General features: G+C 42.1%; 1 protein-coding gene across 1 annotated transcript in view; it reads left to right on the top strand.

Moving 5' to 3' along the window:
- The window catches only part of cers5 (ceramide synthase 5), a 33,852-nt gene extending 24,131 nt beyond the window's left edge, over positions 1–9,721 (top strand). Inside the window, exons 8-10 of the mRNA XM_080786240.1 lie at positions 819–925; positions 4,018–4,174; positions 8,502–9,721. Of these exons, the coding sequence (XP_080642366.1) occupies positions 819–925; positions 4,018–4,174; positions 8,502–8,678 (441 nt within the window). The 3' untranslated portion in view covers positions 8,679–9,721. The remainder of the gene's footprint in view (positions 1–818; positions 926–4,017; positions 4,175–8,501) is intronic.
- The last annotated feature ends 4,852 nt before the right edge of the window (positions 9,722–14,573 follow it).

Here is a 14,573-nt window from a genome sequence, read left to right as displayed (position 1 = left end):
CATCATCAAACCAGGAAGTTATGCAGGAACGCCTACTGAGTGGCTAAAAACTACCTCCTGGCCTTGACAGCCCATATACATACAAACAGAAAAGTCCTATCTAATTGCATTAAACGACATTAAACAATGTTAAACTCACTTTGCCACTTGATTTTCCATTCACCCTCTATAGTCACCAGACAGTGGTGGAAAGTACATTTACTCACGTACTGTACTAAAAGTACAATTTTGAGGTGTTTGTACTTTACTCGAGTATTTCCAATTTCCAATGCTTTTACTTCTACTATCACTGCATCTCAGAGGCAACTTTTGTACTTTTACTCCCACTGCATTTATGGGAGCTTGTAGATCTGCCATTTTTCAATAGCTAGTATAACATAATCCTTAAAACACCGAAAGGGGTTCCCGTCCAGAATGGGTTAATAGTTAAAGGTGATCAAAAGGCTGCCTACCCCACGTACAAAAACATAATTTTAGTTACTAGAAATAGTTACAATGATCGGACATTCTGCAGTAATCAATCCAAACCACATAATCTCCATATACTATTTAAATTACGGTATATGCTTTAAATAGCTCTCACGCACGTGGTATCTCCATATCTCTCTCTGCATCTCTCTGCATTTCTCTCTCTCTCTATCTCTCTCACACACGCACGCGCACACACACAGCGTGCTTACTGCTTGCAATGGCAGAACGTTCTGTTCTCACGAGACACTATATTTTACCATGCTGCTTCATTTGGTCTTCACTGTTTTAATGTAATCTTCCATCTGTATCTCTCATCTCATCTCTCATCTAATCTCATCTCTCTACAGGCAGCCAAGCTGACCAACTATGCCAAGTCCCAGCGCTTGTGTGACTTCCTCTTCATTGTTTTTAGTGTCGCATTCTTCATAACACGGCTTGTCATATTTCCAATATGGTAAGTTCATCGTATAGCCTGGTAATCCACCCCGGTCGCGGAATTCAGTGCCATCCACCAAACAATACTATATTCTTATTTTTAAAATAGGCCTACAATTATTAAGGCTGCCAAAAACAACACTGTCCTATACAGTTTATAAAATCACACTCCTGTGAAGTGAGGGGCGCTCTCATCATCATACAGTGCATCATCACATTCCCGGCCAGTCACTTTTGGCATCCTCACTTTTCTGCCCTCACTTTGTATCCTCACTTTTTAAGCCCTTAGCCAATCAAATAATCTCTATGAGATACACACAGACACACAATGCTGGGCATAGAAGGGGCTAGTAATATAATACCACAAATTAATACATCCTTAAAGTATCTATGAGCAATATGTCAAACTTTTAATTACCTTTTTTTTTTTTTTTTTTTTTTTTCAGACAGCCAGCAATGGGTAAAATGCTTCCCCCAAAAATAGTAATCTCTGTGACACATCTGGGGGCCACAATCTGCATTCAAAGATTTTCCTAGAAGCTTGGTCATTGGTCGGAAAAGAAAGCACCCTGCAGAAATGACTAACCAGTCAGGAAGCAGACAGGCAAATCGACCAATGACAAAGCTTCTAGGAAAATCTTTGAATGCAGATTGTGACCCCTAGATGTGTCACAGAGACTACATTTGTTTTTGGGAGCGTTTTACCCATTGCTGGCTGCCTGAATACCAGAAAAAAAGAAAAGGTCATTCAAATGTTGACATATTATTGCTTATAGCTATTTTAATGAGCTGCTCTTAACACAATCTACTCTGTATCCCCTGCAAGGGGGCAAAACCAGTTGACCTTCATCGATGGTGTAACTAGGAACAGTATTCAAGATGGCATGCCCTAACAGGGCTGGACTGGGACAAAAATTCGGTCCGGTCATTTTCGCGCGAATTTGGCCCAGACCAGCCCACCACAACTAGCACGCAGATAGCAGAAACTCTACCGTCCCGCTCCATCGAGGCACACAGAAACAAACAACCCCAAATACCACCACTTTTACAGAACAACATAAATGATACAAACCAACAGACAACTACACAACCCTTTGTTGCTCTCACAAGAATGATACTGGCAAATCATTATCATGATAGCACTGGCAGAATAACATGAGCGGCCCCCTATACGGTCGCGGCCCACCGGTAATATGACCGGTACGTCCTATGGCCAGTCCACCCCTGTGCCCTATATAACTCACACTTATGTACCCTATCCGGTCTGCAGATTCAATACTAGGGGTGTAAAAAAAATCGATTCGAATTACGCGATTCCCGTTATGAACGATTAATAATTTCCAAAAATCTATTTATTTTAATTATTTTGGTTACAGTTACAGGAGTTTTCACTACATGGTGTTTGTGATATGAAATGTAAGCTTACCCTAATCACAGTAAACATGTCTTCAGTCATTTTCAAGTTACTGTATAGTATAGTCACTTCAGTTGGCTGGAGTAGATTGTGATGAAATCCTATGTATTCAATCGAGAATCATTTTGAATAGAGAATAATTTTGAATCTGGAAATAAAAATGCTTTTGAATTTAAAGAACACATTTTTAATCGAATCATGGGACACCCAAAGATTCACAGCCCTGCTTCCTACTCACATTTATTTAGACAGCTTATTTCTCAACAGAAAGCTGAACACTATAAAAGCTCTCTCTCTCTCTCTCCAGAGGGTCAGACAATAGAGAGACCTATCATTGGTGAATGTAACCCGAGCAGCTATATTCAATGTCTTGGTGTGCTTGGAGGGATAATGCTCGTGCTGCTGGTACCACTAACCCAGGACTGAAATCCATACCTCTTTGAGGGGGGGTATAAGAGCTGATGACAAACACCTGCCACTCATTCAGCTTTATGGGCAACATGTGGTGACCAGTGTTGTTTTTGGCAGCACATTTCTATTTTAGTTTAGTCATAGTCTTTGGAATAATAAAAAAAAATTGTTTTAGTCATATCTTTTGTCACCTGGAGTGTTTTAGTGTTAGTCTAGTTTTAGTCATTTTGTTGGAGTTTGTTCACGTGTGAGTGAACTCAAGCACAACTAAGGCTATTGTGCATCGGTGTGGTCAGGTCAGCATCCCCGTTTTTACTACCCACTTTGGCACCAGTCAGGGGTGGGAGGGGCTAGCCCACACCGGGACGCAGCAGTCAGCACACAGAAGTCAAGGCTGTGTGGAACGTGAAGCACAACGGAGCTGCGCTTATGAGAAATACAAATATAAACTTCGGCGAAAACAGAAGCCCGACACGAGGATAAATGAAACATTCAGTCCAAATGTCCAGTTTGCTAATTCACAACTACTACTAGCCTACTTTGGTGTTAAAACTTAGAATTTCTCGTAAATTTAACGCTATGTGGGGATGATCAGTTTTCACGACTAACTATCTAACTGTAACTAGGGCCCTAGCGACCCTCAATCACCCATTGTAATGTAAATGCATGCCTTTGTATACTACTCGTCTGGCAGGTATATCTCTTTGAAAACCTTTAGTGCTATGATTGTGCGCAGGGAGACGACAATTAACACATGATCTTGCCTGGCCAAAACGTAAATCCTGGATACGCCACTGCGTAGCGCACCGAGTGCCGCGCTACGAGCTGGTAGATCTGCTATTTTTGAATTATCGTGAAAATATGGCACAAATCTTTTAATATATACTCTTTCACAGTGAACGTTTTAAACTCAAATATTTGCTTTTGCGGGGGTCCCTGGAACAACATAATTTTCAGATGGGGGTCGGCAACCAAATACATAATTCTGGGGGTCCTTGACATGAAATAGTTTGGGAACCACTGATACAGGCTTTTTTTTCCAGAAAACTGTCGTGATTTTAGAAGACATTTGTAGAATCAGCCTCAGGTCTAAATGGGTCAAAAAGGAAAAAAAGTTATTCACTGTCGTTTTTAGGACTTTTTAAATTTCAGTTTTCTTTTGCGCTTGATATATTATTCTTTCTTTTTAACTAGGAGAAACATTTTTTTTTCCTAAGGCTGCTTGCAGTTGGAAACTAAAATCACAAATAAATAAATCTTGAATGTTGTTTCTGTCCCCTCTCCAGGATCCTCAACTCAACCTACTATGAGAGCTGGGCCATCATTGGCCCGTATCCTTCCTGGTGGCTGTTCAACTCCTTACTGCTGGTCCTGCAAGTGTTGCACGTCATCTGGTTTTACCTCATAGCCCGCATCGCCATCAAAGCTATGCTACGTGGCAAGGTACAGTACGTGCCTATAGGTACTAGTGTTGTTTTCGTCGACAAAGGCGTTATTCATAGTCTGGATTTTCGGTGGTGAAGTGACCACCAAACTACAACATGACGTCACAAGCCGCGGTGAAGAGTAAACCACCGCCACCGCCCCAGCCCTTCTCTCTGTTTTACTCACCACCGCTCAACGTTATTTCAGCTCCGATGGTCACCTCACCACCGGAGCGGTGGTCACCTCAACACCGAAAATCCAGACTATGAATGTGCCTTAAAACGAAAGAGTTCGTCGACTACCTTTTTCCACTGACGAAAGCGAAATGGAAACTAAATGAAAACTAAGCTATGATGACTCAAACTATTAAGACTAAATATACTGACAATTTCGTCAACAGGTAAAAGCTAGACTAAAATGTTAGGGACTAGTGGACAACAGATCCAGTACAAGTCATTTTACAATTAGTTGCATGCTGAAAATAGACGATCTACAAGCTCACAACACGTCGCACTGCGATACATTGTGGGTTTGTAGATCGGCTATTTTCAGCAAGTGAAAAAAAACATCAAGGCCCTCCAAAATACATTTTGTTCGACTAAATCACCGGTAGATTTAGTCGACTAAAATCTTATATTTAACACTAAAACATTCCGGGTGACTAAAATGTGACAAACTATTCAAGAGACTATGACTAAAACTAAAATGACTGCCAAAAGCAACACTGGTAGGTCCCATGGGATTGCTAGATTACTGTCAGACATCATCTATCAGCGGTGGAAAAAAACCTACTTGCATTCTTTACTTAAGAAAAAGTGCTGCAATGCAGACATGCTCGTCTGTTACAACGAAAAGTCCGGAATTCACTGTGTACTATGTATGTACTTCTGTGTACTTCTGTCTAAAGATCATGACATGTCTAAAGATCTTTTGAAAATAGTTTGCACATCAGCCAAAATGTATATAGGGTTGAAGTGGTTAATGCATGTTTTCTAATAATTATCAAATTCTACAACCAAGTAAAAGTACAATATTTGCGTCTGAGATGTAATGGAGTAGAAAACAATTGTATTTATGTACAGTATTTGATGTACTTAGTTACTTTACACCACTGCATACTAAGGACATGCTAGCAATCATACAAATCCTGTTCTTTACTGCACTTTTACAGCATGATATATTCAGATTCCTTTTGTCACGGATGGACATGGTTGCAACTGCCATTCATTGAGGAATCTCAGGATGAATACAAAAATGCACCCTGCATTCAGCCAAAATGCAAGTCTGAAGTCATCTTGTGGTACTAAAAAAATATGTCATTATGCCTTAGTGAAAAGCACATGTATGGCTGAAAAGGGGATGAGATGATCAGGTCTTGAAGAGCAACTTGAGCAAGCAAGGTGCTGCCAAGGTATTTCAACACATTTGGCAGGAGCTGAGCGTTATATGTCTCGATGAAATCACACTGCACATCAAGCCTAAGTTGTGACACATAAAAGGCTCATAACTACATAGAGCATTGGTTTTCAATCAGTGGTCCGGGGACCACCAGTGGTCCTTGAGGGGGTTCCCAGCTAAATGATGGAAGAGTTGGTTAGCAAAACCTAAGATCTTTAACTCTTGAGAGCATAAAATGAAACCAAATGGACCCGTAATTGTATACTCTCAGTAGTTCAACAATTGTTAAACATCTGCATTTGGTATAATGTACAAGTCTACACAATTAAAGAATGTTCAATCAAGAATTCCTATCGTACCAACATCAATACAGCAATTGTGGACAAAATCTTATCCAACGGTAACAAAATATTCTAGGTTTTGGGTCCGAGAGGCTAAATGTCATCAAATGGTGGTCCGTGGCTCAAATGGCAAATACATAATGGCCCTTTTGATATGAAGCGGGTTGAAAACCACTGACATAATAGGAAGAACAGCGGGTGCCCGGGTGGTGCAGTGGTAAAAGTAGTAGTGCCTGCCCCACCACTGCATGCAGAGTCTAAAGGGTTCGACTCAATCGCGGTGCATTCCATCCGGCTCTGTCAAGCGTCTATGCTGGACCCATTAGCCCGTGTTCACGGCAGGTGAGGGTGATATGTGTCACAGCATGTTACACCTACGAGCTGAGGCAAATGGTGCATTTATATAGCGCCTTTATCCAAGGCGCTTTTACGGAGATTGTGCATTACATTCACTCATTCACACACCGATGCCGGGTTTGAACTGGGAGCCTTGCGGTTCCTAATCCGGTCACTCTACCCCTGAGCCACTGCTGCCCCTGGGGCGCCACCTGGCAGCAGGCAGGGAGTGGTGGGCAGGAGGAGGACAGAGGCACTGGGCTGTATTTTGCGTGTCTTAAGTGCCAGGTCTTATTACTTAACTTAAGACCTGGAGGCGTGATCAATGCCATTTGGCTATTCCGAGTGGCCAAAGAGCATTGATCACACCTCCAGGTCTTAAGTTAAGTAATTAAACCTGGTACTTAAGACACGCAAAATACAGCCCACTGTGTCCCCCCACTGGGGGCTCCTCACTGGCAGGTGAGCCAGTAGGGTACAACACAGACAATTTGTGGGGAGGATTTAATTGGCATAAGGGCTGAAAGGGGGTCTAAAAAATAAAATATTTTTTTTTTAAAGAGGAATAGCAGTTGAAAGTCACATTTCTGTCATATACCATACCAAAGAAAATAGTTCTATATTAGAAATAACTAGCAAACTACTAGAATAAAAGAAAAATGTGTATAATATGCAATGCAGTATGTACCATCTGCACGTGAGAAAGTTTGACAAGTTTGTCCTGAATTGGCTCTCCTTTTTATCTCAATCTGTTGTTCCTGACAATGTCTCATTCTTTCTGCAGACGCAGTTCATTTCCTATCCCTCGGGAATGAGAGGGAGGGATCCCGTCTTTCTGTCCCTTTTTCCTCCACTGAGCCCTTCTCACTTCTCTCTCCTTTTCGCTCTCCTGTTTTCTGTGCGTCTTCACCACTATACCTTCTCTGTTCTCTTTGCTGTAAGCGTTAGTTCAGTCCAGTGTTAATTTCGTCGACTAAAACTAGGACGAAAAATGTCCGTCGACTACCATTTTCCACTGACACAACTAAATGGAAACTAAATGAAAACTAAGCCATGGTGACTAAAACTAAGACTAAATATACTGACAATTTCGTCAACAAATAAAAACTAGACTAAAATGTTAGGAAGGGACTAGTGGACAAGAGATCCACTATAAGTCATTTTACAATTATTTGCATGCTGACAATAGACAATCTACAAGCCCGCTGCGACGCGTTGTGAGCTTGTAGATCGTCTATTTTCGGACGTCATCAAGGCCCACCAAAATAAAAATTGTTTGACTAAATCAACTGTAGATTTAGTCGACTAAAATCCTATATTTAGTCGACTAAAACTAGAATAAACACTAAAACATTCCAGGTGACTAAAATGTGACAAAAACTAAATGAAAACAATTCAAGAGACTATGACTAAAATAAAATAGAAATTTGCTGCCAAAAGCAACACTGGTTCAGTCACTCTTCAGCGATTGCGGCTCTCATCTCATTACAAACACGGCTGCCATTACTTACTTACTTACGCCTGACACCCCTACCGGGGTATAGGCCGTCGACAAGGATCCTCCAGAGTTCTCGGTCACTGGCATTCATCTCTATCTGCGACCAGGTGCATCCCAGCCTCTTGGTGTCTGCCTGGAGATCCCGCCGCCAGCTGTTTTTGGGCCGGCCTCTGCTTCTCTTTCCCTGGGGGTTCCAAGTCAGCGCCTGTCTGGTGGTGTTTGATACTGGCTTGCGCAGTGTGTGCCCTATCCATCTCCACGGCTGCCATTGCATCAGATTATTGTTTATTCCTAGAAGTGCATCCAGGGACTACAGTTAACAGTTTGCTTCCAACACTGGCTCATTTAGTTATTACAAATGTATTTATTCACGTGCGCTATGCCTGGACCATGCCTAAGAAATAAATCAATAAATCAAAATCAAAATCAACAAAACTACACCTCCACCCATAGGTGTGTGCATTATGCATGTCATAATGTGGTAATGGCTTCTAGGCCTGGCCTACTACTGATGTCAGTTGAAGTAGTCCACACTGCCACCCTGTGGGGGAAATTAGTATAACGAACTTTTTTTCTGTCTGTGACATCTATTGAAAGGGTTGTGTGACTAGGTATGTGCCCGTACACACACACACACACACACACACACACACACACACACAGATGAACTACATGAATTAATGGCCATTCTACACAAGCCAGTGACCAGTCTTTGTTAATTTCCCTTTAGTGCGGCATCACCTAAACTTGCACATTTCTCCCCGTTTGATAGGTGGGTAACGACGTCCGCAGCGACATCGAGAGCAGCTCTGAAGAAGAAACAGACGTACCCAAGGACCAGCTCAAAGCCTCCCCTCTCACCGCCACCTCGCCGAAGGGTGAGAACGGAACTAATGGCACCTGTGCCACCATCAAAGCTAGGGCACAGAACCACAGTAGCAGCTGGTGACACACACAGATGGGACCCCCACCGACTCACTGCCACCGACCCGGGCCCTGCAGTTTTGTCATGTCCATCAAGAACTCTTTTCATTGTCATAATGCTATTGCCTGGATAGTCATGTTTCTGGGTCCACAATCACACACATCTCCTAGGAGTCAGTCTCTCTGTCAGAATGTCAGCGAGTGTGCACAGATGTGTTTGAACAGGCAATGTGGATATGCACTGACACCGACCAAGGCGATACATTAGTGTCCTGTAGTTTGTTTTGTTTGTCCTGTGTTTTGATTTTAATGTTCTCTCCCAGTTTTATTGGTCAGATGAACTCTTTGTTTTTTACTGCATTGCTGCGCAACATAAAATTGGTCTGTTCTGTTTTACTGTATTTTTTACTACTTCTGGGACCAAATGTATGAATTGTTATGTACAATGATGTTGCTTGTACTTTTCACTGCCTATCTACAGTAATACTGATGAATCAGGTTTGAGGACTATGATACTGTATGTCTGACCACATGTTCTCAGTTGAGTGCCTTGTGAAAAAAAATATATGAATTTGACGACAACTTGCTTTCTCTATTTTACTCCTACAAAGAAACATCACATTGCACTATGAATGTCCTTCGAAGATACTTTAATATATTATTCCAAAGTGATACAATAACACTTAAAGTCCTTATGCCTTCCATCTGTACAGTATTTCTCTACAAGGACAAAGCTGTTGACCACTTTCAACCTGTCGGTCCCATTTTGGGCTCGTCATGACTAGCGGAAATTTTCAAAAATAGCAGATCTATATGCTCACAACATGCGATGCGTTGTCAACTTGTGAGCTATTAGATCGGCTATTTTTGCCATGCCACACTGCCATAGGACTACGCTGAGTGGTTCAAATTAACATTTTCTTGTTAATCTTGCCTGGGTTAATTAGCAACTTAATAGACAAGACATTTCCCCTTATGAGAGAAACACTCTTCACTCGGCATTCACTCCATGACGTACGGTAACCGCCACACAAAATGTCCATGATGGATATATGGGTGAAAGGAGAAAATAATACATTCAGTCTTTGAGAACATCTGGGTCCTGGTTTTCTGCTGCGAGTTTCAGGCGTTTTTGCTTCTCCATGAAGCGGTATCCTCGCAGCACGCACAGGTAGCCCCCATAGAATGTCAGCAGTATCATGGAGCCAGAGAAAGCCCGATAGCCAAAGTCAGCCAAGCGCTTTCCAGTCAACATCATGGCGATCCACTTCCAGGAGGCCGCTGCACGTGAGAAGAGTTAACATAAGTTTACATATTGATCCTGTGATCTTAGGTCCATGAAGCATGAATACTGTCAAAGACACAGGTGAACAACTCTTGATATTTATCTCTCTCAAGACAGATCCCCCGCCTTATATAATTAACATATAGCATGACTGGAAAACCAGTCTGATTGAAAAAGGTGCATACCTTTTCATCGAACCGCGACGAAAGTTGCGAAGTCACTATAAAGTATACTACTTTATAAGAACAAGATGTCTAGATCCCTGACACAAGGATATCTGTGGGTTGTAAGGCCAAATATCACAGAGATATCTGGGTTGTGTGTGAGGTCAAATATCCTGTCTCGTACGAAAGGTGAAGTGAAGGCTGTTCGAGGTGACGAGAGGTCGAAGGTGATAAGTAGTGTGTTGATGAGAGGCGAAGAGAGGAGTAGTACTGCTCTCCCATCATCTCAAAGGTAAATAACTACTCTTTATAAAAGGGTGCTTGTCACGATGACAATGCCAGTCGGCTGGTTGCTTGTCGCTATGACGATGCCAGTCATCTGTATCCAGATATGGAGTTCTACATTGGTGTGATCTCAGCACTAGATGTCTCTGTTGTCTCCATATATAGAGCCTACTGGCTTCATTGCATCATGATGGTCTTGATGAGTAACCTACAGTGGTGATTATGGGTTGATAACATTCGAAGCGGGTGGGTTTTGGAATCATATTGTAACCTACAGTATATTGGACGCACACGCAGATTAGACACACCAACGGACCGACATGCGGAAACAACGGTTGTAGGGAGAGAATCATTGTTTTAGGTCAGAGGCTTGGATTCAGCGTGTCCTGTCCAAATGGATTGTTAACTGTGTAGGGGTAAAAAAGAGTGGGATAACTGGGATTATTGGTTGGGAACTTGGGATCAGGATTCACTACAGTGGCGTCTCTGATCACATCAGAAATGAACCATTATGTCCTGCCCATGTCCGGTGACCACAGCAATACGGTCAAACGGAAGAAGTGTTGAAAAGTCTTGAAGTTCAGGGATGTGTTATTGTCGATTATTACGTGGAAGGACCGGTCACCCTTCACCACACGCTAGCTTAGCCACAAGAAACTCAGATTCTATAATGCTCATTGCTGCATTGCTATTTGGCAGTTGCAACTGCAATACCAACCCTCGACAGCCCATTCAACAGAAAAGTCTGATTGTAAACAATGTTAAACTCACCAAGTCTAAGATTGCAGCTGTGCACATAAAGCTTGGATTATCCTCTGCATCTGTATTTTTGAGGGGAGCCAGCCCCTCCTATATACAGCTTTTCGTCCCGTCACGTGTCACATTTGACATTGAGAATGAAAGGAGAATTTACATAAAAATGGCATTTTGTGGCAACACAAAATGCCAAAATAATTAAATGCCATTGACAATCAAAGGATACTTTAAGTTATACAGTATGTGGACGAGCAAATCAACTTTTCTAAATTCAGCTTAATGAGGAAGTATATTCATTTTTTATTGGGATGATGTACGATGATAAGAGCGCCCCTCACTTCACACGGGTGTGATTTTTATCGAAAAATCCACCATAGACAGTCAGAAATTGGAAGCACTCGTTTGAGTCGTTCAATATTGCTACGACGTCCTGCTGCTGCCATCTGCATCATGTGGAATTTCATTTAGAAAGGAGGTATAGGTACGCAGGACCATTGGGTGATTTCCAACAAGCGCTTCCAAACTCTTTCAATTATAGTGTTGTCAATACTTGTCATTATGGTATCCGAGTTGCTTACGGTCTCTCTTTTTCTTGACCCATGATGACAGACAGAGGTTTTGATTGATTTAAATATTTATTAACAGTTTGCTGTTTGCAGAACTACAGTACATTTCAAGCACAACCCAATACAAAGACTGTTAACTGTGAGTGGACGACCCAATAAAGCATTACACTAGTTAATGTACAAATAGATACTTCTATATAGCCAAAGAACAGAACAGGAATTCATCATAAAGGAGGTAAAAATGGAGAAGAAACATATACAGTGAGGGGGGGAAAGGGGTGGATTCAGATTTTACGGACGGGGGCCAGTTTCGAATTGCAGCCGTCCGTATAGGTGCCCTTTGAGAGTGGTTTTGAAGGAGTCAAGGGAGTCGCATGTCCTAATGACTGTTGGTAGGGCGTTCCACATTTTGGTGGCATAGGAGCGAAAAGAATGTAGGCCGTTTGTCCTTCTGGTGTTGTGGGTGTGGACTTCGTTGACATTAAGGAAGTATTTAGACAGGTACATGGGTAAAAAATAATAATAATACAGGTACATGGGTATCTTGGTGGTGTATCGAATCTTGTGGACCAGACCCATTGCAAGATGCTGTACTCTGTCGTCAACCCTAAGCCATTCCAACCTGTCAAAGTGAGCAGGGGTGAGGTGGGTTCGGGGAGTGAGGCCAAATACGAGCCTGACCAGTTGAGGTTACACTGTTATTATGTCGAATCTCTAAGGTTTCCACGCTAAACGTTTAGCCCTCTCTTCCACTCTGAGGTTATCTGAGGTTAGCTAGCTATACCTGCACAAACAAGGGTATGTGTACGAGTTTATCAAACCCGAGAAAATAAAGACTCATTCCTTTATATTTAGATGCTTTTGTTTCCAATTGCTTACCTTTGTGTTTGTTTGTTTTAAGTTGATATTCCGCTGATCATTTAATGTATTCACCCCCAATGTCAAACGCAGAGCAAGAGCAATAGAGCATGTGTATATTAGCTCACTAGCCGTGTAATGAAATACGGGAAGCGAAAGAGGACAATTCACTGCAGCCACTGTTGCCAGATTTTGTGAGAGAAATAAGCAGGCAGGACTAGGAAAACATTCAAAACAAGCCCCCAAAAAAGTCTAGGCCAGTTCCCAAAGTGGGGTCCGGGGACCCCTAGGGGTCCTTGGGGGAGTTCCAGGGGGTCCCCAGCTAAATGATAGTTAGGAACCAAATGGACCCTTATGGGTCTGTAACTCTGAGAGTGTACAAATGGAACCAAATGGAGTAATGGACCCTAATGGGTCCATTTGGTTCCATTTGGAATTCAAAAACTCCTAAGAGGATAAAACCAGAAAAAGCACTATACTGACTTGTTTAAATATGGGTCCTCCATTTTCAATTCATCAGAACATCTAAAGATATGCAAAAAAATAAATCGTCACGGCTAGAAAAAAGGGAAAACGTGTAGTAGCCTATAGAAATATACAGGGGGACACACCTTTTTTTACAGGGGCCAGTTTCTAATTACAGCTGCCCGTAAGTGCTCATTGAGAGCGTTTTTAAAGGAGTCTAGGGATTCACACTTCTTAACGGCTGTTTTAGTGGCATAGGAGCTAAATTAAACTGTGGTTTTGTGGGTGTGGACTTCATTGACATTAAGTATTTTGACAGGTACATGGGTATCTTAGTGCTGTAGCCATTCTTGTGGACCAGACCAAAGATGCTGAACTCTGTCGTCAACACTTAGCCATTCCAACCTATCAAATTGAGCAGGGGTGAGGTGGGTTCTGGGAAGGCCAAGTAGTAGCCTAACTAGTTTGTTTTGGGATGTCTGGAGCCTTGTTTTTAGGGCCTTTGAGGTGCTGTGGTATACCATGAATAATCGAAGAAACTTAATTTGTATGAGGGCTCCTAGGGTTAGGGTATTTTGCTGACCAGTGAGGAGATCCTGTACAGGAATCTTATTTGGTTGATTACATTGGTAGCCATTTTATCACAGGAAAGATTTGCCTCCAGGATAGGATTTCATCTTTTCTTGTGATAATATTGTCACCCACACCCACTGAGGGGACTGGGGAGGGGGGGGGTCAGTGTTCCGTTCACCTCCAGCATCTGTTCTATACATACATACAACTTGTGGAAGAAACATTCTATTTAAAATGTGTGGGTTCTCAAAATGCATCTTGTGCTCAAAGTCTCAAACACAAAGGTTTATATATATTTCTGCACAGTAATGAGCAGGATAATATATGTCTATACAGGTATATGCTATACCTTAGAATAGATTTATTTGACAATGAGCACTAGCTCACTGTCAAATAGTATGGTATGGTCTATTACCTGGTAATGGTATAGTAATAGTATGGTATGGTCCATATTATGCTAATAACTCAAATTTCCCACGGGAGTTGAATTTCAAACATGTTAGTACATGTTATTAGACACCTTTAGAAACACATTGGTGAAGACATTTCTTGGTAATGATTTAGTTCCCAGATTGGTCAAAAACCTGATAAAATGCCCTTATACCTCCTTACTCAAGAAGCTGCACTTTGTTTGGGTTGACAATTCCACTGCAGTCTTCAGTGGAATTGCCACTGCCATTAGACGACTCACTGATCACAGTGAGATCATAGTGCAGTGACAAGAAACAGGGAGAGACACAGCAAAGGTTTCAGGCGGTGTTAGAGTGTAGTCGTACGTAACACAGTATATAATTATGCGATATAGGCCAGCCGGCAGGGGGTGGCTGGGAAACTTTGAAGCTGGAGAGGGCCACTACATTTCCACACTCACTCCAGAGGGCCACTATAGTTCCACACTAACTCCAGAGAGCCACTATATTTCCACACTCACTCCAGAGGGCCACTAACTATAGTTCCACACTCACTCC

The sequence above is a fragment of the Protomyctophum bolini genome, assembly GCF_963924005.1.
Source record: "Protomyctophum bolini genome assembly, chromosome: 2".
Taxonomy (NCBI): domain Eukaryota; kingdom Metazoa; phylum Chordata; class Actinopteri; order Myctophiformes; family Myctophidae; genus Protomyctophum; species Protomyctophum bolini.
This window is presented reverse-complemented; position numbering and strand designations above follow the sequence as displayed.